Source organism: Chiloscyllium punctatum, chromosome 12 (assembly GCF_047496795.1).
Source record: "Chiloscyllium punctatum isolate Juve2018m chromosome 12, sChiPun1.3, whole genome shotgun sequence".
NCBI classification, from domain to species: Eukaryota; Metazoa; Chordata; class Chondrichthyes; order Orectolobiformes; family Hemiscylliidae; genus Chiloscyllium; species Chiloscyllium punctatum.
This window is the reverse complement of record NC_092750.1, coordinates 4,378,609-4,400,256: the sequence shown is the minus strand read 5'-3', so window position 1 is coordinate 4,400,256 and position 21,648 is coordinate 4,378,609. Positions and strand designations below refer to the sequence as shown.

The following is a 21,648-nucleotide window of genomic DNA, read 5'->3' as shown; positions in this document are numbered from 1 at the left end:
TGGAAAAGCACAGCAGTTCAGGCAGCATCCAAGGAGAAGCTGAAACACTCTGTGTTCACAAGAAGGAGCTAGCTGTCGCTCTTGTGGTTAAAGGGATCAAGGGATACGGTGGTGGGGGGGAAGCTGAGGTTGGGGCATTAAATTCAATGGTCAGCGATGATCATATTGAATGGTGCAGCAAGCTCAAGGAGCCGAATGGCCTACTCCTGCTCTCCACTTCTATGCTCCTACAAAAGGCCAAGTGGTACATTGATTACCCTCTGGGGGTTTGGATTAGGAACACAGATATCGATTTGGCCTGTCTCCCTCCCTCCTGATCACAGTGCAGATGATGGAGCAGTGTGCTGTGATAAACGCTGTCCAAGTGCGGAGAGATTGTGTGTAGCAAGCACTGCCTCCTGAGGGACTGCTCAAATAAATTAACAACCAAACTGTGACACCTAAGACCAATTGTTGAAAATGTTTTTATTATTTAAATAACTCCTGTCCATACTGTAATCCCGATAGTGAAAAAATTGCAGTACATTTCACAGTCAGAAGTGTCATTTGGAAAATAAAATGTAAAACATACAAACAGGTCAAGATATCAAAAGCACTCATTCCTAGTTTTCCGTTTGGTGTGTGAAAATCTAAGTTTGACAAGGTTAAAAATATATAAATCAATTGCCCAATTCCTCCCCCTCCCCATTTTAAAAATCTAAAACACATGTACTGCCTGTTACGTCCCAAAAAGCTGCTCAATCTCATTGCCCCATGACCAGCTCCAAATGATCATTTCCCAGATATCCCCCTCTCCAGTGGTAACCAGGTCCCATTGTGAAAATACCTCCAACCCCTCCTCACAGTAAGTCCCGGGCGATGCCCTTTCCAAAAACCAGATGCAGAGGTGCCAATTAAAAGCAGACACTTTTAGACAATACAGCACTGACACCAAAAGATGCCCGGCTGTGCTGTTGTCAATCAGCGAACCTTGTGCAACACTGGGTATTTCATACTAGACCTACTGCAGCACTTCAGCTGTTAACGCTCCTTACCAGTCCGTGACTAGTTCACTGGAAAGGTGTTCAACGTAGAGCCTATCGTGCTGTCTACAAAGGAGCCTGATTTTCACCTCTGTGAGGACAGCCCAGGGCTCTCAGTGAGCAGTGAACAGACAGGGGTTTGTGATGAAGCTTGACCTGCCCCTTAACTCTCCTGTTGACAGGAGGATTGCTGTTCCTCCCTGTGCTTTGTGCTGAACATGCCTGGGACCCCACCCAACATGCTCCCAGCCATAATGAAGCCCTCACCACTGGGCTCAGGGAGAGAGAATCTCTCAGTACAAGGCCCTCCTGACACACCCATTCCCAAAACGGTGTCTAAAGTCGCTCAGGAAATAACCAATAACAGCTTGGAGTGTTCACAACTGAGAGGCAATCATCCCTTCTGTAGGCCGATGAGCAAGTTTATTGCAGCAAGCTCACCTTCACAGCTGCTGCTCTCAAACCCATGGTTAAACTTTAAAGCACCTGGAGGAGCCCAGGACAAGGCCGTCTGGCCCATCAGTCTTGTACTGGTATTTTTGCAGAAAGCTGACCAGTTATTCCCATTCCCTTATGCTTTCCCTGTAGCCCTACAAATTCTCTCCATTGAGTACCCTGAGTCAATCAAGGTTGTTTTTAATTGATTCAACGGTGAGGAGTTGTGAGGTTTCTCTAACCCACCACCCCCACAGCCCTTATACCTTGAGCTGTTGTTCAGGTGGAGTCTGAAGGCTGATTTCACGTGGTTTAGACATTAACTGGGTAGCTGCAACTCAGTTCCACCACAAAGTCAGACACATCTTTATCTTACACTGCAGGCCGAATGGAGAACAAAGACCCTGCACATTAATTGCTTCTATATCCAGACCCTTGTTCTCAATTATTAAAAAGCCAAGTTGAATCTTTGAAACATTCTGGAATTCATTCTGAAAAACATTCATTTTTGGATGAAAATTCCAAAGTACAAGAAAGGGTACATACAAAAATTCAAAACATTGGCACGGCAATTGTGTTTAACGTAAGAATGAAGACAAATCCAACTTCCTGACAGACCTTTCATAATTCACAGTAAAGGCTTTCTGCTGAAACAGCAGTTTAATTGTTTTTTTATGTAAAAACACAGAGCTACTTGAATCAAAAACATTTACCATGTTGATTATTCTTGGTGAAGATGAACAACATTGACATCAGGAAGGCGAGAATGCAGCTACAGACGCTGAGATGGCCAAAGACACATCAACAATATTGTCTCTTATTTTGGTTTTGTTTTCATAACGCTACGCTCGAGATCCACAGAGGGCCCAAGGCCATCTGTAGAGGCAGCTTCACTCATTGCAGAGACCGCAGTCTCCCTCAGGCCGAACCAAAGGACACGATGGTCTCCTTCACTGTCTCACAGCCTTCCCCTGTGAAGAGTGTCACAATTCAAGAAGGAAATGGTTCACCCCTACGGTAGAAACAAAACGCTGATAAACAGCAAACAACTGGAGATTGGAGAAACTTTATATCAGCAAAAGGCCACACTCTGTGTGCACTGTGGAGGGAGCAATTCCTCACACACCATTCCAGAGTAGTGGTGGGCAATTCCACTTGAGAAAGCATCACAACTAAGCTCAGTTTGGCCTCATAGCAGCTCACATTGACACAGTCTGCTGTTGGCACCTCTGCATTAACATCCGACCGCAGTGGGAGCAGCTCAAACCCTTACAGCCCATCTCAACAACAGCAGCAGCTCAGCTGGTGGGAGGAGAGTGCCAGAGACTGGACACAGAGGGAGACTGGTTCCTCCCTGCTCTACCTCAGTACTACACCAGAGGGCTACAGCCAGGGTTTGAAGGGGACAGTGGAAATTAATATGAATGGTGATATATCAAAATGTTAGGGGGTTGTGTGGTGCAGTGGTGGTGTCCCTCCCTCTGGGCTGAAAGACCTGGGTTCAAGTCCCACCTGCTCCAAGACATACAACAACATCTCTGAACAGGTTAGTTAAAAACACCTAGGAACAAAACATTACATGTAACCCAGAGCTGGCCAATAGAAACCACTAACAAGTCAGATTTGAGACGACATTAATCTAATTGCATCAACTACAGGACAGGATGCCTCTCAGATGACTCTGATAAATGTATTTCCTGTGTTAACAGACCCAAGGCAGTCACAACAATCAATAAACAGGCAGTGAGACTCTCCGCTATTCCCTGCTCATGGACAAATGCATTCAGTTTGTACACTCCAAGCACACGGGGATGGAGGTGACTGAACTATCGGCATGACCCACCAGCAGTTCCTCGCATCTCCAAGCAGCTCTGAATTGCCTGGGTTGCCAACGTAGCCACATGGAGCTGTTGTACTGGGCAATACTGGCTCCTTTCAAGGGTCCAACAAAATAACATTTCAAAGACCAGAGATAGGCTTATCAGAACACTGCCTGGCCTGATTCGGACACATCTGAAATCCATGTCAAAGAGGCTGAGTTGGAGTGGTGACTGCCCCAGGCCTTAACAAACCGAGGGAGAAAGTGAGGACTGCAGAGGCTGGGGAACTGAGTCGAAAGTGTGGCGCTGGAAAAGCACAGCCAGTCAGGCAGCATCCGAGGAGCAGGAGAATCGATGTTTCAGGAATGCTGATGAAGGGCTTGTGCCGAAAACATTCACTCTCCTGTTCCTCAGATGCTTCCTGACCAGCTGTGCTTTTCCAGCACCACACTCACGACCCTAACAATCTGACCCAAGTCCATCCCAGTGCCTGTTAAGCACAATGGCAGGAAACAAATTCAGTCTTAAAGTTACTTCAAATAGAATAGTCCTCCATCGCTTTCAGCACGTTAGCATGCCATTTATCTGGATGTAACCCATACAAAAGCAGCTGTGTTAAAATTGTGGTCATGTCTCATGTTGAAAATATCTGCCACTGAGGAGCTCCCTGACCAGCCACTTGTGCCTCAATACTCTCAGATAAAAGCTTCAGTGATGTTATAAAATAACCTGCATTTATATAGTACCACAAACTTAGTAAAATGATCCAAGGAGTTCTCAGGAGCACAAATAAGACAAAATCTAACAGTGAGCCACATCAGGAGTTAGTAACACAATGAGTGAAAACTTGGTCAAAGAGGTAGATTTCTTTCCTAAGGGCCCTGAAAGACGTGGGGAAGAGAAGGAGAAGTGTGTGAGAGAAAGAGAGCAAGGGAGCGTGTGTGAGTGAGAGAGAGAATGTGAGAGAGGGACAGAGATAAGGAGAAAGAGAGCGAGGGAGAGTGTTTACACAACAAATTCCAGAGCTTAGCACCAAGACGGTTAAAGGCACAGCCTCCAGGAGGGAAAACAGGGCTACATAAAAGGAGCAAACGTATTGCAAAGGTTTGTATGATGGAAAAGTGAGTGATTGGGAGGGGACAAAAGCAGCTATAGAATCATTAGACAGAGCAGGCAGCCCTTCAGCCCATCCAGTGCATGCTGGCTCTCCATCCACCAATTCAATCCCATCCTCCCACTCACTCCCCATTGTCTGACACATTTATTTCTCTCAAGCGTCAATCCACTCAACCTCCTTTGGAAATCATTGAATGTTTCTGCTTTCACCAGCTTTTCATGGAGAGCAAGTTGCAGATCTTTGAATAACCATGTTTGTCTGTGCACCCCCTCCACCTCTCCCCCAAAACCTTAAATTCAGGCAGCCCAGTCCTGCACAAGCTAATCTGAGCACCTCATCCTTTTGTTACCTTATCCCAACTGGCCATAATCTTTCCATGTCTATCATGAAGACAGTGCTACAGAAACTCAGTAACTCTGGCAGCATCAGAGAAGCAGAGTTCATGTTTTGAGTACGTGACCCTTCTTCAGAACTGCAAGTGAACTCTGCTTCTGTCTGCACAGGTGCTGCCACAGTTGCTGAGTTTCTGCAGCACTTTCTGCTTTTATTTTCAAGGTATTTAGAGACAAGCCTGAACTTCCTGAACCTAACCGTGCCACGAACCCTGGTTCCTCATCCATAGAACCATTCTGGATAATCTCATCTCAAGAAGCATTATTGCCTCAGAGACATCTGAACACACAGCAGCAGGAACAAGGATTTCTACAAATGAGCTGAGGCACAGAGCAGGGGGAGACAGGAACTCAAATCATTTTGCAAACACCGCAAAGTGTCAATTGTTACTGAGCTCTGGTTTCTGGTTTTCCTGTATTAGCTAACAGCAGAAGAACAGGCTCCTCTACATAAAGAGCAAAGCGTTCCAATAGAAATGGGAGCTCCAAGCTGGAACGAATCTAATCGGAGGAATATTCAGACCAGCTCTCGGAAGAAGAAAAAACAATCAAAAATCAATCTGGTGACCCTAAAGAAAGCGGACGAATGAAATCAAACACTGCAGGTTAACCAGACAGACCCATGTATTTATATTTCAGTCCTACCTCCCCACGGCAGAATGCAGCACCAGTGGAATCTCTGGACACGTCCAGGGCCCCCTGAGATAGTGGCGAGGATGAGTGTGGGTTGGACACAAAGCAAGTGGCTCACAGGGCCATGCAGTGTGTCAGGGAAGAACCAAGAACTTCATGTTTGAGACTGGAGTCACACATGGGTCCATGGGGGAAAAGGGTGAGAGGTTTCTTTCCTGCAGGGAATCACCAAAGGGTCTTTTATTCAGTGACAACTTCAAAGGCCAATTCTCAATCTGCCCGGGCGGGGTACAATTTGAATTGACATTACTTATCCAAGATCACAGTGCAAAACATGAAAAGCTAGAGTTATATAAAACAAGTACATAATTTACACAGGAATATATTAAAAGGACATTATGCTAATTGTATCATTTACTTTCAAGATCATTATTCAGAGTAAGTTAATGTAGCAAAATTCATTCGTTAGTGTGCAACATGCTTCCGAAAGAACTCTCAAGACAAACACAAACCCAATTTTAGTCTCTTTTAGACTCAAAAAGCACAGAAAGGGCTAGTCAGGTCCTTGTGACTGCACTGATCCTGTCAAAGAGCTGTTTCATTGGTGTGACTTTCCTCCAGTCTCTCTCCTAAGCCCTGTGTCTTTCACCCTGGCTTGTCAGTCCATTTCTCCAGCAGGCAACTGCATCAGAGCTCGGGATGTCTGTGCATTACATGCAAGGGAACCTTGGCCAAAGGGACAGCTGGTCTCTAGTACTCCCAAAGACGTGAGCGAGAGAGAGAGAGAGAGAGAGAAAGACAGAGACAGAGAGAGAGAGAGAGAGAGAGAGAGAGAGAGAGACAGAGAGAGAGAGAGAGAGACAGAGACAAAGAGCGCGCACGTGACAGCCAGCGGGCGAGAGAGAGAAAACATTGTGTGGGTGAGGAAATGGGACTGTTCTGGACTGTGAAGACTTCTTCGCCTGAACTGCCTGGTGGATAAAGTAACCAGAAAGCAGCCAGTCACTATTGGAATGACAGGCTGGAAAGAAAGAGGGAAGATGCTGGATGTAATGGCGTAAATGTTGACAAGGGACTCACATTGTTTAACACTCACCCTGTTCCATACAGCACAGAACATGGACCTCACACACAGCAAACAAACAGACTGTAAACTTTTACTAAGAACTTCAAGCGAGAAGGACAGACTTTGATAAAACAAACCTACACGTACGCACATGAAAGCACAAACTGAATCAAGACATTCATCTAAGTTTCAGTATGCACTTCTTCTACCTTCCTGTCTACTGTAACCTCCAGTGCTACACACCAGTAATCTGATCAGTGCCTCAGGTCTCTGTCCTATCAGTGTGTGTGCACACGCGTGTGTGTGTAGGGGTGTGTGTGTGTGTAGCCCTTCACAAAAGCTGCCTATAATTAGAACTGATTCGGAGATGCCAGCGTTGGACTGGGGTGACAATCACCTGATGAAGAAGCAGTGCTCCAAAAGCTAGTGCTTCCAATTAAACCTGTTGGACTATAACCTGGTGTTGTGTGATTTTTTAGTTTATAATTAGAACAGGTGTCACGTTGGAAATGTGATGGCTCTGAAACACGTTTACACTGCTGTGGATAGCCTTTTTGTCATCTTACCAAGGCGACTACAAGATTATGGGCAAGTACACACAGTGTGAGCTCTGACACAGAGAATCTTAACCAGATCTAATCCTTTACCCAGTGGGACTGTGGGTGCACAGTCACCCCAACACCAATCAGGAGCAGATAGGCTGGTTAATATCTCCCCTCTCCTTCACCTCTCCCCATCAGACCGGACACAAAATGTGGAGGTGCCAGTGTTGGACTGGAGTGGATAAAATCAGAAGTCACACGACACCAGGTTATAGTCCGACAGGTTTACCGGATTTCAAATAAACCTGCTGGACTACAAATTGGTGTCGCGTGACTTCTGACTTCAGATACAATATGGAAATGACAACACCAACAGCAATGAGGTCAAAGTGAAAGTGCTGTATATAGAACTCTTCGCCAAGCCATTCCAGAACACATCACTTGAAAATTCTCAGAATACTTGTCTTGAGGACCAGCGACTTGAACATCTCTGGAGTGACTGAGGTGGAGGAAACAAGAAAAACATTTCTAAAGCAGTGTCAGTACAAACCCGAAAATGAACACCGATCAGCTGAAGCTGCCCTTAGCGAGGCCATCCAACGCAGTTTTCCGAGAGACAGATGTTTAAAGACAGGATCACAGGATGGTTACGGGACAGGAGGAGGAGGTGGTGATGAAGGTCACTCAGCCCATCAAGTCTGTGTTGGCTTGCACCTCCTCCCCCACACAAAAGATCCATGAAGTGATCAACCAGACTTCCGGAAAGACATCCAGACAGGGTCACAGTTCATATCGTACAACTACATTAGAAAGAGAAGGAGCAAGTGTAGACAGTTTGACGGTGAGATCTGGGTGGGGGAGGGGATGCTTTGGGGAGCAAGAAGATGGCTCGAGGGTGGGGATTGCAGGAGGTGGCTGGAATCCCTGACTCCCGACGAAGTTTGCAATCTCATGTCCTTCTGGCATCTGCAGCTTGGTCGAGAATCCCAGCGGTGGGGTCGGCTCCGGAGATCCCTGTGGTGCACTGTCTGTGAGGGAGTCTTGCTTGTCCGTTGGGGAGACTGTTTCCATCCGGGTGCAGACTGTGGAGGTGGATGGACGCGGGGGCAATGCCTTGTCTTGGAGGCGAGGAGAGCAGAGGGAGGGAGGGGACTGAGTGAAGGATGGAAGTGAGGGAGAGAACTGGAGTGACAGAGTGAGGGAGGCAATGAAGGGGGAGGGAGGGACTGGTGGAGAGTGAGGAGAGAGTGAGGGGATGGAGTGACTGAGGAAGGTGAGGGGATAAGGGGATAGAAGTTGTGGAGGGAAGATAAATGGAGGGGACACAGTGGAGAGGAGGAACAGTAAGGTGAGGGTGGGGTAAGTGCAGTGTCCCCCAGCCCTGGCCCTAGCAGGGCAGGTAGGTGAGGGAGGGGGAAGATGAGGAAGAGGAGGAGGGAGCGGGTGAGGGGGGAGTGTGAGCTGTGTCCCTGTCCCTAGCGGAGTGGGTAGGGGTGTGTGTGTGTGTGGGTGTGTCTGGTGTGTGTGTCTTGGTGAGGGTGTGTGTGTGTGTGTGTCTCTCTGTGTGGGGTGTGTGTCCCTGTCCTAGCGGGGTGGGTGTGGGGTGTCTGTGTGTGTCTGTCTCTGTAAGGGTGTGTTTGTCTCTGTGAGGGTGTGTGTGTGTGTCTCTGTGAGGGTGTGTGTGTGTGTGTGTCTCTGTCTGTGTGTGTGTGTGTGTGTGTGTGTGTGTGTGTGTCTCTGTCTCTGTGAGGGTGTGTGTGGGGTGTGTGTCTCTGTGAGGGTGTGTGTGGGGTGTGTGTCTCTGTGAGGGTGTGTGTCTCTGTGAGGGTGTGTGAGGGTGTGTGTCTCTGTCTCTGTGAGGGTGTGTGTGTGTGTGTCTCTGTCTCTGTGAGGGTGTGTGGGGGGTGTGTGTCTCTGTGAGGGTGTGTGTCTCTGTGAGGGTGTGTGAGGGTGTGTGTGAGGGTGTGTGTCTCTGTGAGGGTGTGTGTCTCTGTGAGGGTGTGTGAGGGTGTGTGTGAGGGTGTGTGTCTCTGTGAGGGTGTGTGTCTCTGTGAGGGTGTGTGAGGGTGTGTGTCTCTGTGAGGGTGTGTGAGGGTGTGTGTCCCTGTGTGTCTCTGTGTGAGTGTGTGTGTGTGTCTCTGTGTCCCTGCCCTAGCGGGGTGTGTGTGAGGGTGTGTGTCCCTGTGTGTCTCTGTGTGAGGGTGTGTGTCCCTGCCCTAGCGGGGTGGGTAGGTGATTGGTCTGATCCTGATCACTGGGGACAGGTTGACCCGGAGGATTCTCTGAGCTTTCCTGCGAACCTCTTCATCCGAGGACGAGTCATCCACCTTGATCACCTTGGACTGGAGCAGCTGCAGCCGCCTCTTACTGGGATCTTCCTGTGCGCGGGGCCTGGGCCTGGGCCTGGTCCTGGTCCTGGGCCTGGGCCGGGCCTTCAGGGAGTGAACCTGCTGCTGGATGCGGCGGCCGCTCTCCCGGTCCGTGTCTGTGTCGGTGTCCCGGGGTCGGGGCGGTCTCCTGTCCAGGCCCCGAGGCCTCCTCCCCGGACTCTCCCCGAGCCGGACCCCGGAGGCGGGAGGCCGCAGCCAGCCGTTACACTGCGGCCTTTTCCGCGGCTTCTTCCGGCCGGAGGCGGCGGCGGCGGCGGCGGCGGCGGGGCTGCGGCTGGAGGCCTCTCCCTGGGCCGGGCTGTAACCGGAGTCGGAGGCGGTAGGCCCGGCGCTCGCCCCCGCCCCCGGGCTCGCCCCCGCGCTCGCCCCCGCCCCCGGGCTCGCCCCCGCGGGGACCTGGCAGGTTGATGAGGTGTAGCCGTACACGTCCCGGCTCCGGAGCACCGTGGGCAGGTAACCCTCGTCCCGGAGCCCGGCCACGAAGCTCAGCAGCTGGGACTGGGACTGAAGCGGGTCCGGGGACAGGGGGCTCCAGACGGACAGCGCGTCCTCCAGGGCCCGAGGACCTACCACCGGGATCCGTGACCAGGCCTGAACGGCCGGGCCCTCCGGGGGGCACCGGGACATCGGCGCCACAACCGCCCCGGGACTGCCCTCCGCTTCGCCGCAAACTCCAGCCCCAGGCTTGGGGCCTACACCCGGCCCCGCCCCGACACGCCCTCTCGCGTGCATCACTTCCGGCCTGACGTCAGGAGGCGGGGCTTTCCCGGGGTGGGGCGGGGCAACCAACCCTTCACCCCCACATTGACCCCATTTACCCCTTGACCCCACATAAATCTCATTTACCCCCTGACCCCACATTGACCCCATTTACCCCTTGACCCCACATAAATCTCATTTACCCCCTGACCCCACATTGACCCCATTTACCCCTTGACCCCACATAAATCTCATTTACCCCCTGACCCCACATTGACCCCATTTACCCCTTGACCCCCACTTACCCCTTGACCCCACATTAATCTCATTTACCCATTGACCCCACATTAATCTCATTTACCCCCTGACCCCACATTGACCCTATTTACCCCTTGACCCCACATTAATCTCATTTACCCCCTGACCCCACATTGACCCTATTTACCCCTTGACCCCACATTGACCCCATTTACCCCTTGACCCCACATTAATCTCATTTATCCCCGACCCCACATTGACCCCATTTACCCCTTGACCCCACATTAATCTCATTTACCCCCTGACCCCACATTGACCCCATTTACCCCTTGACCCCACATTAATCTCATTTACCCCTGACCCCACATTGACCCCATTAACCCCTTGACCGCACATTAATCTCATTTACCCCCTGACCCCACATTGACCCCATTTACCCCTTGACCCACATTTACCCCTAGACCCCACATTAATCTCATTTACCCCTGACCCCAAATTGACCCCATTTACCCCCTGACCCCACATTGACCCCATTTACCCCTTGACCCCACATTAATCTCATTTATCCCCGACCCCACATTGACCCCATTTACCCCTTGACCCCACATTAATCTCATTTACCCCCTGACCCCACATTGACCCCATTTACCCCTTGACCCCCACTTACCCCTTGACCCCACATTAATCTCATTTACCCCCTGACCCCACATTAATCTCATTTACCCCCTGACCCCACATTGACCCTATTTACCCCTTGACCCCACATTAATCTCATTTACCCCTGACCCCACATTGACCCCATTAACCCCTTGACCCCACATTAATCTCATTTACCCCCTGACCCCACATTGACCCCATTTACCCCTTGACCCACATTTACTCCTTGACCCCACATTAATCTCATTTACCCCTGACCCCAAATTGACCCTATTTAACCCCCTGACCCCACATTGACCCCATTTACCCCTTGACCACCATTTACCCATTGACCCCACATTAATCTCATTTACCCCTGACCCCACATTGACCCCATTTACCCCTTAACCCCCATTTACCCCTTGACCCCACATTAATCTCATTTACCCCCGACCCCACATTGACCCCATTTACCCCTTGACCCCCATTTACACATTGACCCCACATTAATCTCATTTACCCCCTGACCCCACATTGACCCATTTACCCCTTAACCCCATTTACCCCCTTGACCCCATGTTAATCTTAATTACCCCCTGACCCCACATTGACCCCATTTACCCCTTGACCCCACATTAATCTCATTTACCCCTGACCCCACATTGACCCCATTTACCCCTTGACCCCACATTAATCTCATTTACCCCTGACCCCACATTGACCCCATTTACCCCTGACCCCCATTTACCCATTGACCCTACATTAATCTTATTTGCCCCATGACCCCACATTGACTCCATTTACCCCTTGACCGCACATTAACCCATTTACTCCTTGATTCCACATTAATCTCATTTACACCCTGACCCCACATTGACCCCATTTACCCCTTAACACCATTTACCCCTTTACCCCACATTACTCCCATTTACCCCCTGACCCCACAATGACCCAAATTTACCCCTTGACCCCACATTACTCCCATTTACCCCCTGACCCCACATTGACCCCATTTACCCCTTAACACCATTTACCCCTTGACTCCACATTAATCTCATTTACCCCCTGACCCCACATTGACCCCATTTACCTCTTGACCTCCATTTACCCTTGACATCACATTAATCTCATTTTCCCCCTGACCCCACATTGACCCCATTTACCCCATGACCCCACATTGACCCCATTTACCCCCTTACCCCACATTGACCCCATTTACCCCTTGACCCCACATTAATCTCATTTACTCCCTGACCCCATATTGACCCCATTTACCCCTTGACCCCCACTTACCCCTTGACTCCACATTAATCTCATTTACCCCCTTACCCCACATTGACCCCATTTACCCCTTGACCCCACATTAATCTAATTTACCCCCGACCCTACATTGACCCCATTTACCCCTTGACCCTCACTTACCCCTTGACCCCACATTAATCTCATTTACCCCCTGACCCCACATTGACCCCATTTACCCCTTGACCCCCATTTACCCACTGACCGCACATTAACCCATTTACCCCTGACACCACACTGACCCCCAGACCCCTCCATTAACCCCATTTACCCCCTGACCCCACATTTACCCCCATTTGCCCCTTGACCCCCATATACCCCTTGACATCACATTAATCTCATTTACCCCTTGACCCCGCATTGACCCCATTTACCCCTTGACCCCCCCCATTACCCCCGTCCCCACATTAACCCATTTACCCCTGACACCACGCTGACCCCCATTTACCCCGGACCCCTCAATTAACCCCATTCACCCCTGACCCTGCATTGACCCCATTTACATCTTGACCCTTGTTTACCCCCTGACCGCACATGAACCCATTTACCCCTGACACCACACTGACCCCCATTTACCCCAGACCCCTCAATTAACCCCATTTACCCCCTGACACCGCATTAACCCCATTTATCTTCTGGCCCCACACTGACCCCCATTTACCCCTGGTCCCCTCCATTAAATCCATTTACCCCCGACACCGCATTGACACCATTTACCCCTTGACCCTCATTTACCCCCTGACCACACATTAATCCATTTACCCCTGATGTCACACTGACCCCCATTTACCTCCTGACCCCGCATTGACCCCATTTATCTTCTGGCTGCACATTGAGCCCCATTTACCCCGATCCCCCCATTGAGCCCCATTTACCCCGATCCCCCCATTGACCCCATTTATCCTCCAATCTCACATTTACCCCTGACCCCACATTTACCCCATTTACCCCTGACCCCACATTTACCCCATTTACCCTGTGACCCCACATTAACCCCATTTACCCCTGACCCCACATTTACCCCATTTATCCCCTGATCCCACATTGACCCCACTTACCCCCTGACTGCACACTGACCCCCATTTACCTCAACTCCTACTGACTGCCCTCACCTCCAACCCCACATTGACCCCCATTTACCCCTGACCCCATTGAGCCCCTTTACCTTAACACAGCATTGACCTCCCTTTACCCCTGATCCCACGCTGACCCCCAATTGACCCCTTTACCCTGATAGACACCACATTGGCCCCTTTACCCCTGACCCCACACTGACCCCATTTAACCCCTGACCCCACATTGACTCCCTTTACCCAGCTTCCCCCACATTGACCCCCTTTACCTCACTAACCCCCTTATCCCATCATTTACCCCTTTACTCCCCTCCCTATTTGCTCCTGCCAATTTACCCCTTACCTTTATAAACACCCCATTGACCACTTTAAACCCCACTTATCCCTCAAATTACATTATAGAGTCATAGAGATGTACAGCATGGAAACAGACCCTTCGGTCCAACCCGTCCATGCTAACCAGATATCCCAACTCAATCTAGTCCCACCAGCCAGCACCCGGCCCATATCCCTCCAAACCCTTCCTATTCATATACCCATCCAAATGCCTCTTAAATGTTGTAATTGTACCAGCCTCCACCACATCCTCTGGCAGCTCATTCCATACACGTACCACCCTCTGTGTGAAAAAGTTGCCCCTTAGGTCTCTTTTATAACTTTCCCCTCTCACCCTAAACCTATGCCCTCTAGTTCTGGACTCCCCAACTCCAGGGAAAAGACTTTGCCTATTTACCCTATCCATGCACCTCATGATTTTATAAACCTCTATAGGGTCACCCCTCAGCCTCCGACGCTCCAGGGAAAACAGCCCCAGACTGTTCAGCCTCTCCCTGTAGCTCAAATCCTCCAACCCTGGCAACATCCTTGTAAATCTTTTCTGGACCCTTTCAAGTTTCACAACATCTTTCCAAAAGGAAGGAGACCAGAATTGCACACAATATTCCAACAATGGCCGAACCAATGTCCTGTACAGTCACAACATGACCTCCCAACTCCTGTACTCAATAAATAAAAGCAAATTACTGCGGATGCTGGAATCTGAAACCAAAAGAGAAAATGCTGGAAAATCTCAGCAGGTCTGGCAGCATCTATAAGGACAAAGGATCAGTTAGACTCGAAACGTCAGCTCTTTTCTCTCCTTACAGATGCTGCCTGACCTGCTGAGATTTTCCAGCATTTTCTCTTTTGGTTCCTGTACTCAATACTCTGACCAATAAAGGAAAGCATACCAAACACCTTCTTCACTATCCTATCTACCTGCGACTCCACTTTCAAGGAGCTATGAACCTGCACTCCAAGGTCTCTTTGTTCAGCAACACTCCCTAGGACCTTCCCATTAAGTGTATAAGTCCTGCTAAGATTTCCCAAAATGCAGCAGCTCGCATTTATCTGAATTAAACTCCATCTGCCACTTCTCAGCCCATTGGCCCATCTGGTCCAGATCCTGTTGTAATCTGAGGTAACCCTCTTCGCTGTCCACTACACCTCCAATTTTGGTGTCATCTGCAAACTTACTAACTGTACCAGATTTATGTAAATGACGAAAAGTATTGGACCTGGCACCGATCCTTGTGGCACTCCACTGGTCACAGGCCTCCAGTCTGAAAAACAACCCTCCATCATCACCCTCTGTCTTCTACCTTTGAGCCAGTTCTGTATCCAAATGGCTAGTTCTCCCTGTATTCCATGACATTTAACCTGGCTCACCAGTCTCTCATGGGGAACCTTGTCGAACGCCTTACTGAACTCCATATAGATCACATCTACTGCTCTGCCCTCATCAATCCTCTTTGTTACTTCTTCAAAAGAGCTCAATCAAGTTTGTGAGACATGATTTCCCACGCACAAAGCCATGTTGACTATCCCTAATCAGTCTTTGCCTTTTCAAATACATGTACATCCTGTCCCTCAGGATTCCCTCCAACAGCTTGCCCACCATCGATGAAAAGGCTCATTGGTCTTTAGTTCCCTGGCTTGTCCTTACCACCCTTCTTAAACCATGGCACAACGTTAGCCAACCTCCAGTCTTCCTGTGACTATCGATGATACAAATATCTCAGCAAGAGGCCTAGCAATCACTTCTCTAGCTTCCCACAGAGTTCTAGGGTACACCTGATCAGGTCTTGGGGTCTTATCCACCTTTACCCGTTTCAAGACATCCAGCATCTCCTCCTGTGTAATATGGACATTTTTCAAGATGTCACCATCTATTTCCCTACAGTCTATATCTTCCATATCCTTTACCCATTTCATCTCCTCCCATTTACCCTTAACTTCCCTCTATTATTGACCCCTTAAGTCTGATTGACTCCCATTTACCCTCACTGATCCCCTTTCACCTCATTCCCCATTGACCCCATCTTTTTCTCCATTGGCTCCCCTTTACTTCCTCTCTATTTACTCTTTCTCCATTTATACCCTCCCTTTTACCTTTGCTTTCTCCCCTTTTCTCCCATTACCTATTTACCCCTTTATACCCTCCCCATCTACCTTCTCACCATTTGGCTCTGAACACAGTCCCTCCCTTACCCCTCCTGATTAACCCCTCCCACATTACCACCCTCCCCATTACCCTCATCTACCACTTCCCCTGTACATCTCCACCTCTGATTCTGAGCAACAGAAATTTGGGGGAAGTAAATCTCTGACGTGGTAACTAAGAGCTGCCTTCCCAATCCAGTGAGACAATGGGGTTAGTACAGGGAGGGAGTGAGCAGAGGAAAGACTCTCTTCCTCCCCCCCCCCCCCCCCCACCAAAGTCAATGACTCATCCTGGGACAGGAAGTGGCTCCCCCGTTGGTAAGCACTTCTCCCTTCCCATGAATGGGGGCTCAGTGGTTAGCACTGCTGCCTCCCAGCGCCAGGGACCCAGGTTTGATTCCACCCTCGGCTGACCGTCTGTGTGGAGTTTGCACATTTTCCCCGTGTCTGCGTGGGTTTGCTCCAGTATCCTCCCACAGTCTGGTGCAGGATAGGGTGGATTGGCCATGGGAATAATGTCGAGGGTGCGCAGGCTGGGTGGGTTAGCCATGGGGATTACAGGCTTGTGAGGGTGGTGTGGATCGGGGTTGGTGTGGTCTAGGAATGGCCTGTTTCCATGCTGTTGGGATTTTCCCAAACTTTCCCAAACCCACCACTGATCATGGGATATTCAGCCCCTTTTCTCAAATCCATCTTGTGGAAACTTTAAGGAGCGAAGGAAGGGATTTTCCTTTACTGGGGATTTATCTACCCTGTCCTCTTGATCTGGAGGCTCAGCTCCCCTCCAGAGACTCAAGCTCCATCATCTTGACTTGCCCCAGGGGGTGGGCTTGTGGATGATGCCAAGCTGAGACCCCAAAGGTTGGCACAGTGGCTCAGTAGTTCACACTGTTGCCTCACAGCGCCAGAGACCCAGATTCGATTCCCACCTCGGGCGACTGTCTGTGTAGAGTTTGCACGTTCTCCCCGTGTCTGTGTGGGTTTCCTCTGGGTGCTCCGGTTTCCTCCCACAGTCACAAAGATATACAGATCAGGTGGATTGGCCATGCTAAATTGCCCCATCGTGTTAGGTGCATTAGTCAGGGATAAATATAGGGTAGGGGATAAATATAGGGTAGGGTCTGGGTGGGTTACTCTTCAGAGGGTCGGTATGGACTGGTTGGGCCAAAGGGCCTATTTCCAAACTGTAGGGAATCTAATCTAATCTGTGAATTTGGCTGGAGGTTATAGTAGCCCCTGGGAGTTCTTCATGTTCCATGTGAGAGAAGGTTCTAATTCTCAGAAAACAGATTATCTCCGTCATTATCACATTGCCGTCTGGGGATGTGTACTGTACACAAGGAAATGGGAGCAGGAGCAGACCATTCAGCCCCTTGAATCTGCTACACTATTCAACCAGACCATGGCTGATCTTTCACCTCACATCGTCTTCCAGCTCTATCCCTTCAATCTAGAACCTATTTATCTCTGTGTTGAGGATGTCTTAATGCCTTTGGGGAGGGAAATCTGCCGTCCTTACCTGATTAGAGACAAAAAAAAACTGCAGGAGCTGGAATCCAAAATAGACAGGTAAGAGGCTGGAAGAGCACAGCAAGCCAGGCAGCACCAGGAGGGGGAGAAGTCAACGTTTCGGGTATTACCCTCCTTCAGAACTGAGGGGGGTGGGTGTGGGGGGAGCTGCAAATAAAGTGGCTGGCGGGGGCAGGGGGGTGAAGTGGGGATTGATGAAGACAGGTAGAGAGTACGACCTGGTTGGTCAATGGGAGGAATGGATCCAATTGGTGGAAGGGAGGGGGAGGGGCTGGGAAGGGAGTCGGGGGATGGGGAAGGGTGGTTATTTGAAATTGGAGAACTCAATGTTGAGTCCTCTGGGCTGGAGGCTGCCCAGGTGGAAGGTGAGGTGTTGTTCCTCCAATTTGCAGGTTCCCTGGTCAGACTGACGTGTGACTACAGACCCACAGCTATGTGGCTGACTCTCAATTGCCCTCTGAAATGGCCTGGACTGTTGGTCAAATCCATGTATCAAACCACGACAAAGTCTAAAGAAAAGAATGAAGCTGACCTAGGGACTGGAAATGACAACAGCAAACACAGCACTGTTGACTCTCCTTACTGAGGGTTGGGGGCTAGTGCTGGGTGAGTGGGTGAGTGGTCCTACATAATAGTGAGTGGTCCTACATACCAGTAACCACAGCCTGAGAATCCTACCTTACAGACAATGTCCCAGACCCCACTGTCACCATCCCTGGATATGTCCTGTCCCACCACCAGAACAGACCCAGCAGGGGTGACCGCACAGTGGGATACAGTCGAGAGGGAGTGGCCCTGGGAGTCCTCAACATTGACTTCGGACTCTGTGAACTCTCATGGCTTCGGGTTAAACCTGGGCACAGAAACCTCCTGCTGATTGCCATGTACCGCCCTCCCTTGGATGATGAGACAATATCCTCCATGTTGGACAACACTCAGAGGAAGCACTGAGGGTGCCAAGGGCACAGAATGTACTCTGGGTGGGGGATATCAATGTCCATCACCAAGAGTGGTTCGGCAGCAGTAATACTGATCGAGCTGGTCGGGTCCTAAAGGACACAGCTGTTAGGCTGGGTCTGTGGCAGGTGGTGAGGGAACCAACAAGAGGGAGAAACATAATCAATCTCATCCTTACCAATCTGCCAGCTGTAGATCCATCTGTTCATGACAGTGAGAGTGACCACCGCACAGTCCTTGTGGAGACAAAGTCCCACCTTCACATTGAAGACACAGTACATTCCTGCCTTTTTCTGGGTTATGTTCATGCAAAAGCTTACAAGTGGTGAAGTCACACACAGTGCCTACAATGGGACAATGATACCTTTCTGCTGGAGGACTATCTCTCCGTTTGTTACTGAATGCAAGGCTGCAGTGCGCCTCCCCCTACCACCAGCAGTCACTGTGCCTGGAGGAGAACTTCCTCGGTAAACTTTATTTTTTTCTTTGGGTGACTTTACATAAGTTGGTTCCCAAGTTCTGTATTTTTATCTTTAAAAATGTGGATGGGTGAACATTTGAGCTGCAGTGGGTTCTCACATACAGACCTCCGTACGGTTACATTTGTGGATAAGGAAGTCACAATTGGTGGGATTTTACCCTCCATCGTGTTGTGTGGCACTATCACTGTGCTCAACAGGACAGACTTCAAACAGATCGAGCAACTCAACACTGGGCATCCATGAGGGGCTGTGGGCCATCAACACCAGCAGAACTGTACTCCAGCACAATCTGCTGGAATACTGTGTCCAGATCCGGTCACTCAGGTATAGGAAAGAAATTATTAGGCTGGAGAGGGTTCAGAAGGGATTTACTTGCATGTTGTTGGCTATGGAAGGTTTGAATTATAAGGAAAGGCAGGATAGGTTGGGACTTTTTTCACTAGAGTGTGGGAGGTTGGCAGGTGACCTAGTTTATAAAATAATGAGGGATATAGATAGAGGTGAATGGTAGGTGTCTTTTCCCTAGGATGGGGGATTTCAAGACCGGGGGGGGGGGGGGGTGGGGGGGGGGCACATTTTTAGGGTGAATGAAGAGAGATTTAAAAAGACACGAGCAAATTTGTTACACAGAGAGTCACACATATGTGGAATGAACTTCCTATGAAAGCGGTTAATGAGGATACAATGACAACATTTAAAAGACTTTTGGATAAGTATATGAATAGGAAAGGTTTGGAGGAATATGGGCCAGGAGCAGGCAGGTGGGACTAGTTTAGTTTGGAATTGTGGTCGGCATGGACTGGTTGGGCCGAAGGGTCTGTTCTGTGCTGTCTGACTCTATGGCCTGGCCTATTCCCCACTCAACCATGACCATCAAGCCAGGGCATCAACCCTGGTTCAGTGGAGAGTGCAGGAGGGCATGCCAGGAGCAGCACCAGGCATACCTGAAGATGGTATAGTTTTGATACATGGACTAGTTGTGTGCCAAACAGCAGGTAGAGCATGCAATGGATAGAGTGAAATGATCCCATGACCAACAGATCAGATCTAAGCTCTGCAGTCCTGCTATAGGTGGTGGATAATTAGACAACTCAGTGGGGGAGGAGGTTCCGCAAATATCCCCATCCTCAATGATAGAGGAACCCAGGACTTCAGTTCAGAGGATAAGGCTGAAGGATTCACAGCAATCTTAAACAAGATCTGCCGAGGGGCTGATCCATCTCAGCCTCTTCCAAGCATTGGGAAGGTTTAAAAAAACCAACAAACAAATGCCTAAACAAAAATTAATGGGAAAATTAAAGTTTGAGGATAAATTGAAATTAATATAAAAATGGACGGTAAACGATAAAGTAGTCACACTTTCTCTTTCGGGAGAGATGACTCTTGGTGATTGAGGAAGGAACATGGTCTAGTCACTGAACACGCACTGTCACTGTCCCTCTGCGTTATAAAATAGTCCAGAGTGGTGCTGGAAAAGCACAGCCCGTCAGGCAGCATCCGAGGTACAGGAAAATCGACGTTTCGGGCAAAAGCCCTTCATCAGGAATGAGGCTGGGAGCCTCGGGGGTGGAGAGATAAATGGGAGGGTGGGTGGGGCTGGGGAGAAGGTGACTGAGAGTGCAATAGGTGGGTGGGGGTGGGGATGGAGGTGATAGGCCGGGGGGGGGGGAGGGTGGAGCAGATAGGTGGGAAGGAAGATTGACAGGTAGGACAGGTCATGAGGACGGTGCTGAGCTGGAAGGTTGGAACTGGGATGAGGTGGGGGAAGGGGAAATGAGGAAACTGGTGAAGTCCACATTGATGCCCTGGGGTTGAAGTGTTCCGAGGCGGAAGATGAGACGTTCTTCTGCTTCATCTAAATATCTAAAAATGACACAAAAAGTCAAAGTGAACATAGGTCTATTTGAAAATAAGATTGGGGAAATAATAATGGGAAACCAGGAAATGGTGGAGGAGTTAAACAAATTCATTAGTGTTCATGTTGAAGACATTAATAGTATTCCAAAATGTTTAAACATTCAAGGAACAAAATGGGGAGAGGATATAAATTCAATGTCCAAAGAGAAAAAGTATTAGGGAAACTAATGGGATACATTCCTTGGATCTGATGGGATTCATGCTGGGATATTAAAGGAATTAGCTGCAGAGATAGTTGATGCATTAGTAGGAATCCTCCAGGAAGTTATTGGGTTTTGTTATAAAGATTCTGTAACAATAGAGCATTTAGAATCTGACCAAGGAGAGTCAGTGCAGCTTCACGAGGAGAAATCACTTGACAAATTTACCAGAATTCTTTGAAGAGGTAACAAGCCGAATATAAGAGGGGTAAAGTCATTGGTAACAACTGATTTGGATTTCCAGAAGATATTTGGCAATTGAATTGAATTAGCTTTATTGTCGAAAGCACTCACATGAGTACAGTGAAATGTTTACAAATCACTACCACTTACAGCACCATCTTAAGTACAAAGGTCGCTAGGTAATGAATCGTAATTACATGATAAGCTGCACAATAAAATAAGACCTACGGTGTTGGGGTTAGCAAATCAATATGGATGGAGGATTGGCTAATGAATAGAAGACAGGGAGTTGTGGATAAGGACACATGTTTTCAGGATGACAACTTGTAACTTGTAATGAAATGTCACGAGGATTACTGCTGGAGCCAAGATTATTCACAATATATATTAAAGACTTGGATAAGGAAAGTGACTATACTATCAGCAAGTGCATGGATGACACAAAAATAGATGGGAAGGCAAGTTGTGAGGATGACACAAGGAGCCTATAGACAGGGGAAGCGAGAGGATGGAATA

The 21,648-nt window shown here is 49.1% G+C and overlaps 1 protein-coding gene across 1 annotated transcript; it reads right to left on the bottom strand.

Moving 5' to 3' along the window:
* Nucleotides 1-446: 446 nt before the first annotated feature.
* Nucleotides 447-10,131, bottom strand: LOC140483562 (uncharacterized). The gene is made up of 2 exons (XM_072581773.1): nt 7,578-10,131; nt 447-2,469 (listed from the first exon to the last, which is right to left on the bottom strand). The coding sequence occupies exon 1, from the start codon at nt 10,042-10,044 to the stop codon at nt 9,244-9,246; it is 801 nt and encodes a 266-aa protein (XP_072437874.1). The 5' UTR covers nt 10,045-10,131; the 3' UTR covers nt 447-2,469; nt 7,578-9,243.
* Nucleotides 10,132-21,648: the final 11,517 nt, after the last annotated feature.

What these genes read in the sequence shown, in the direction of transcription:
- LOC140483562 (XM_072581773.1), bottom strand. Translation starts at nt 10,044, where the DNA reads ATGTCCCGGTGCCCCCCGGAGGGCCCGGCCGTTCAGGCCTGGTCACGG.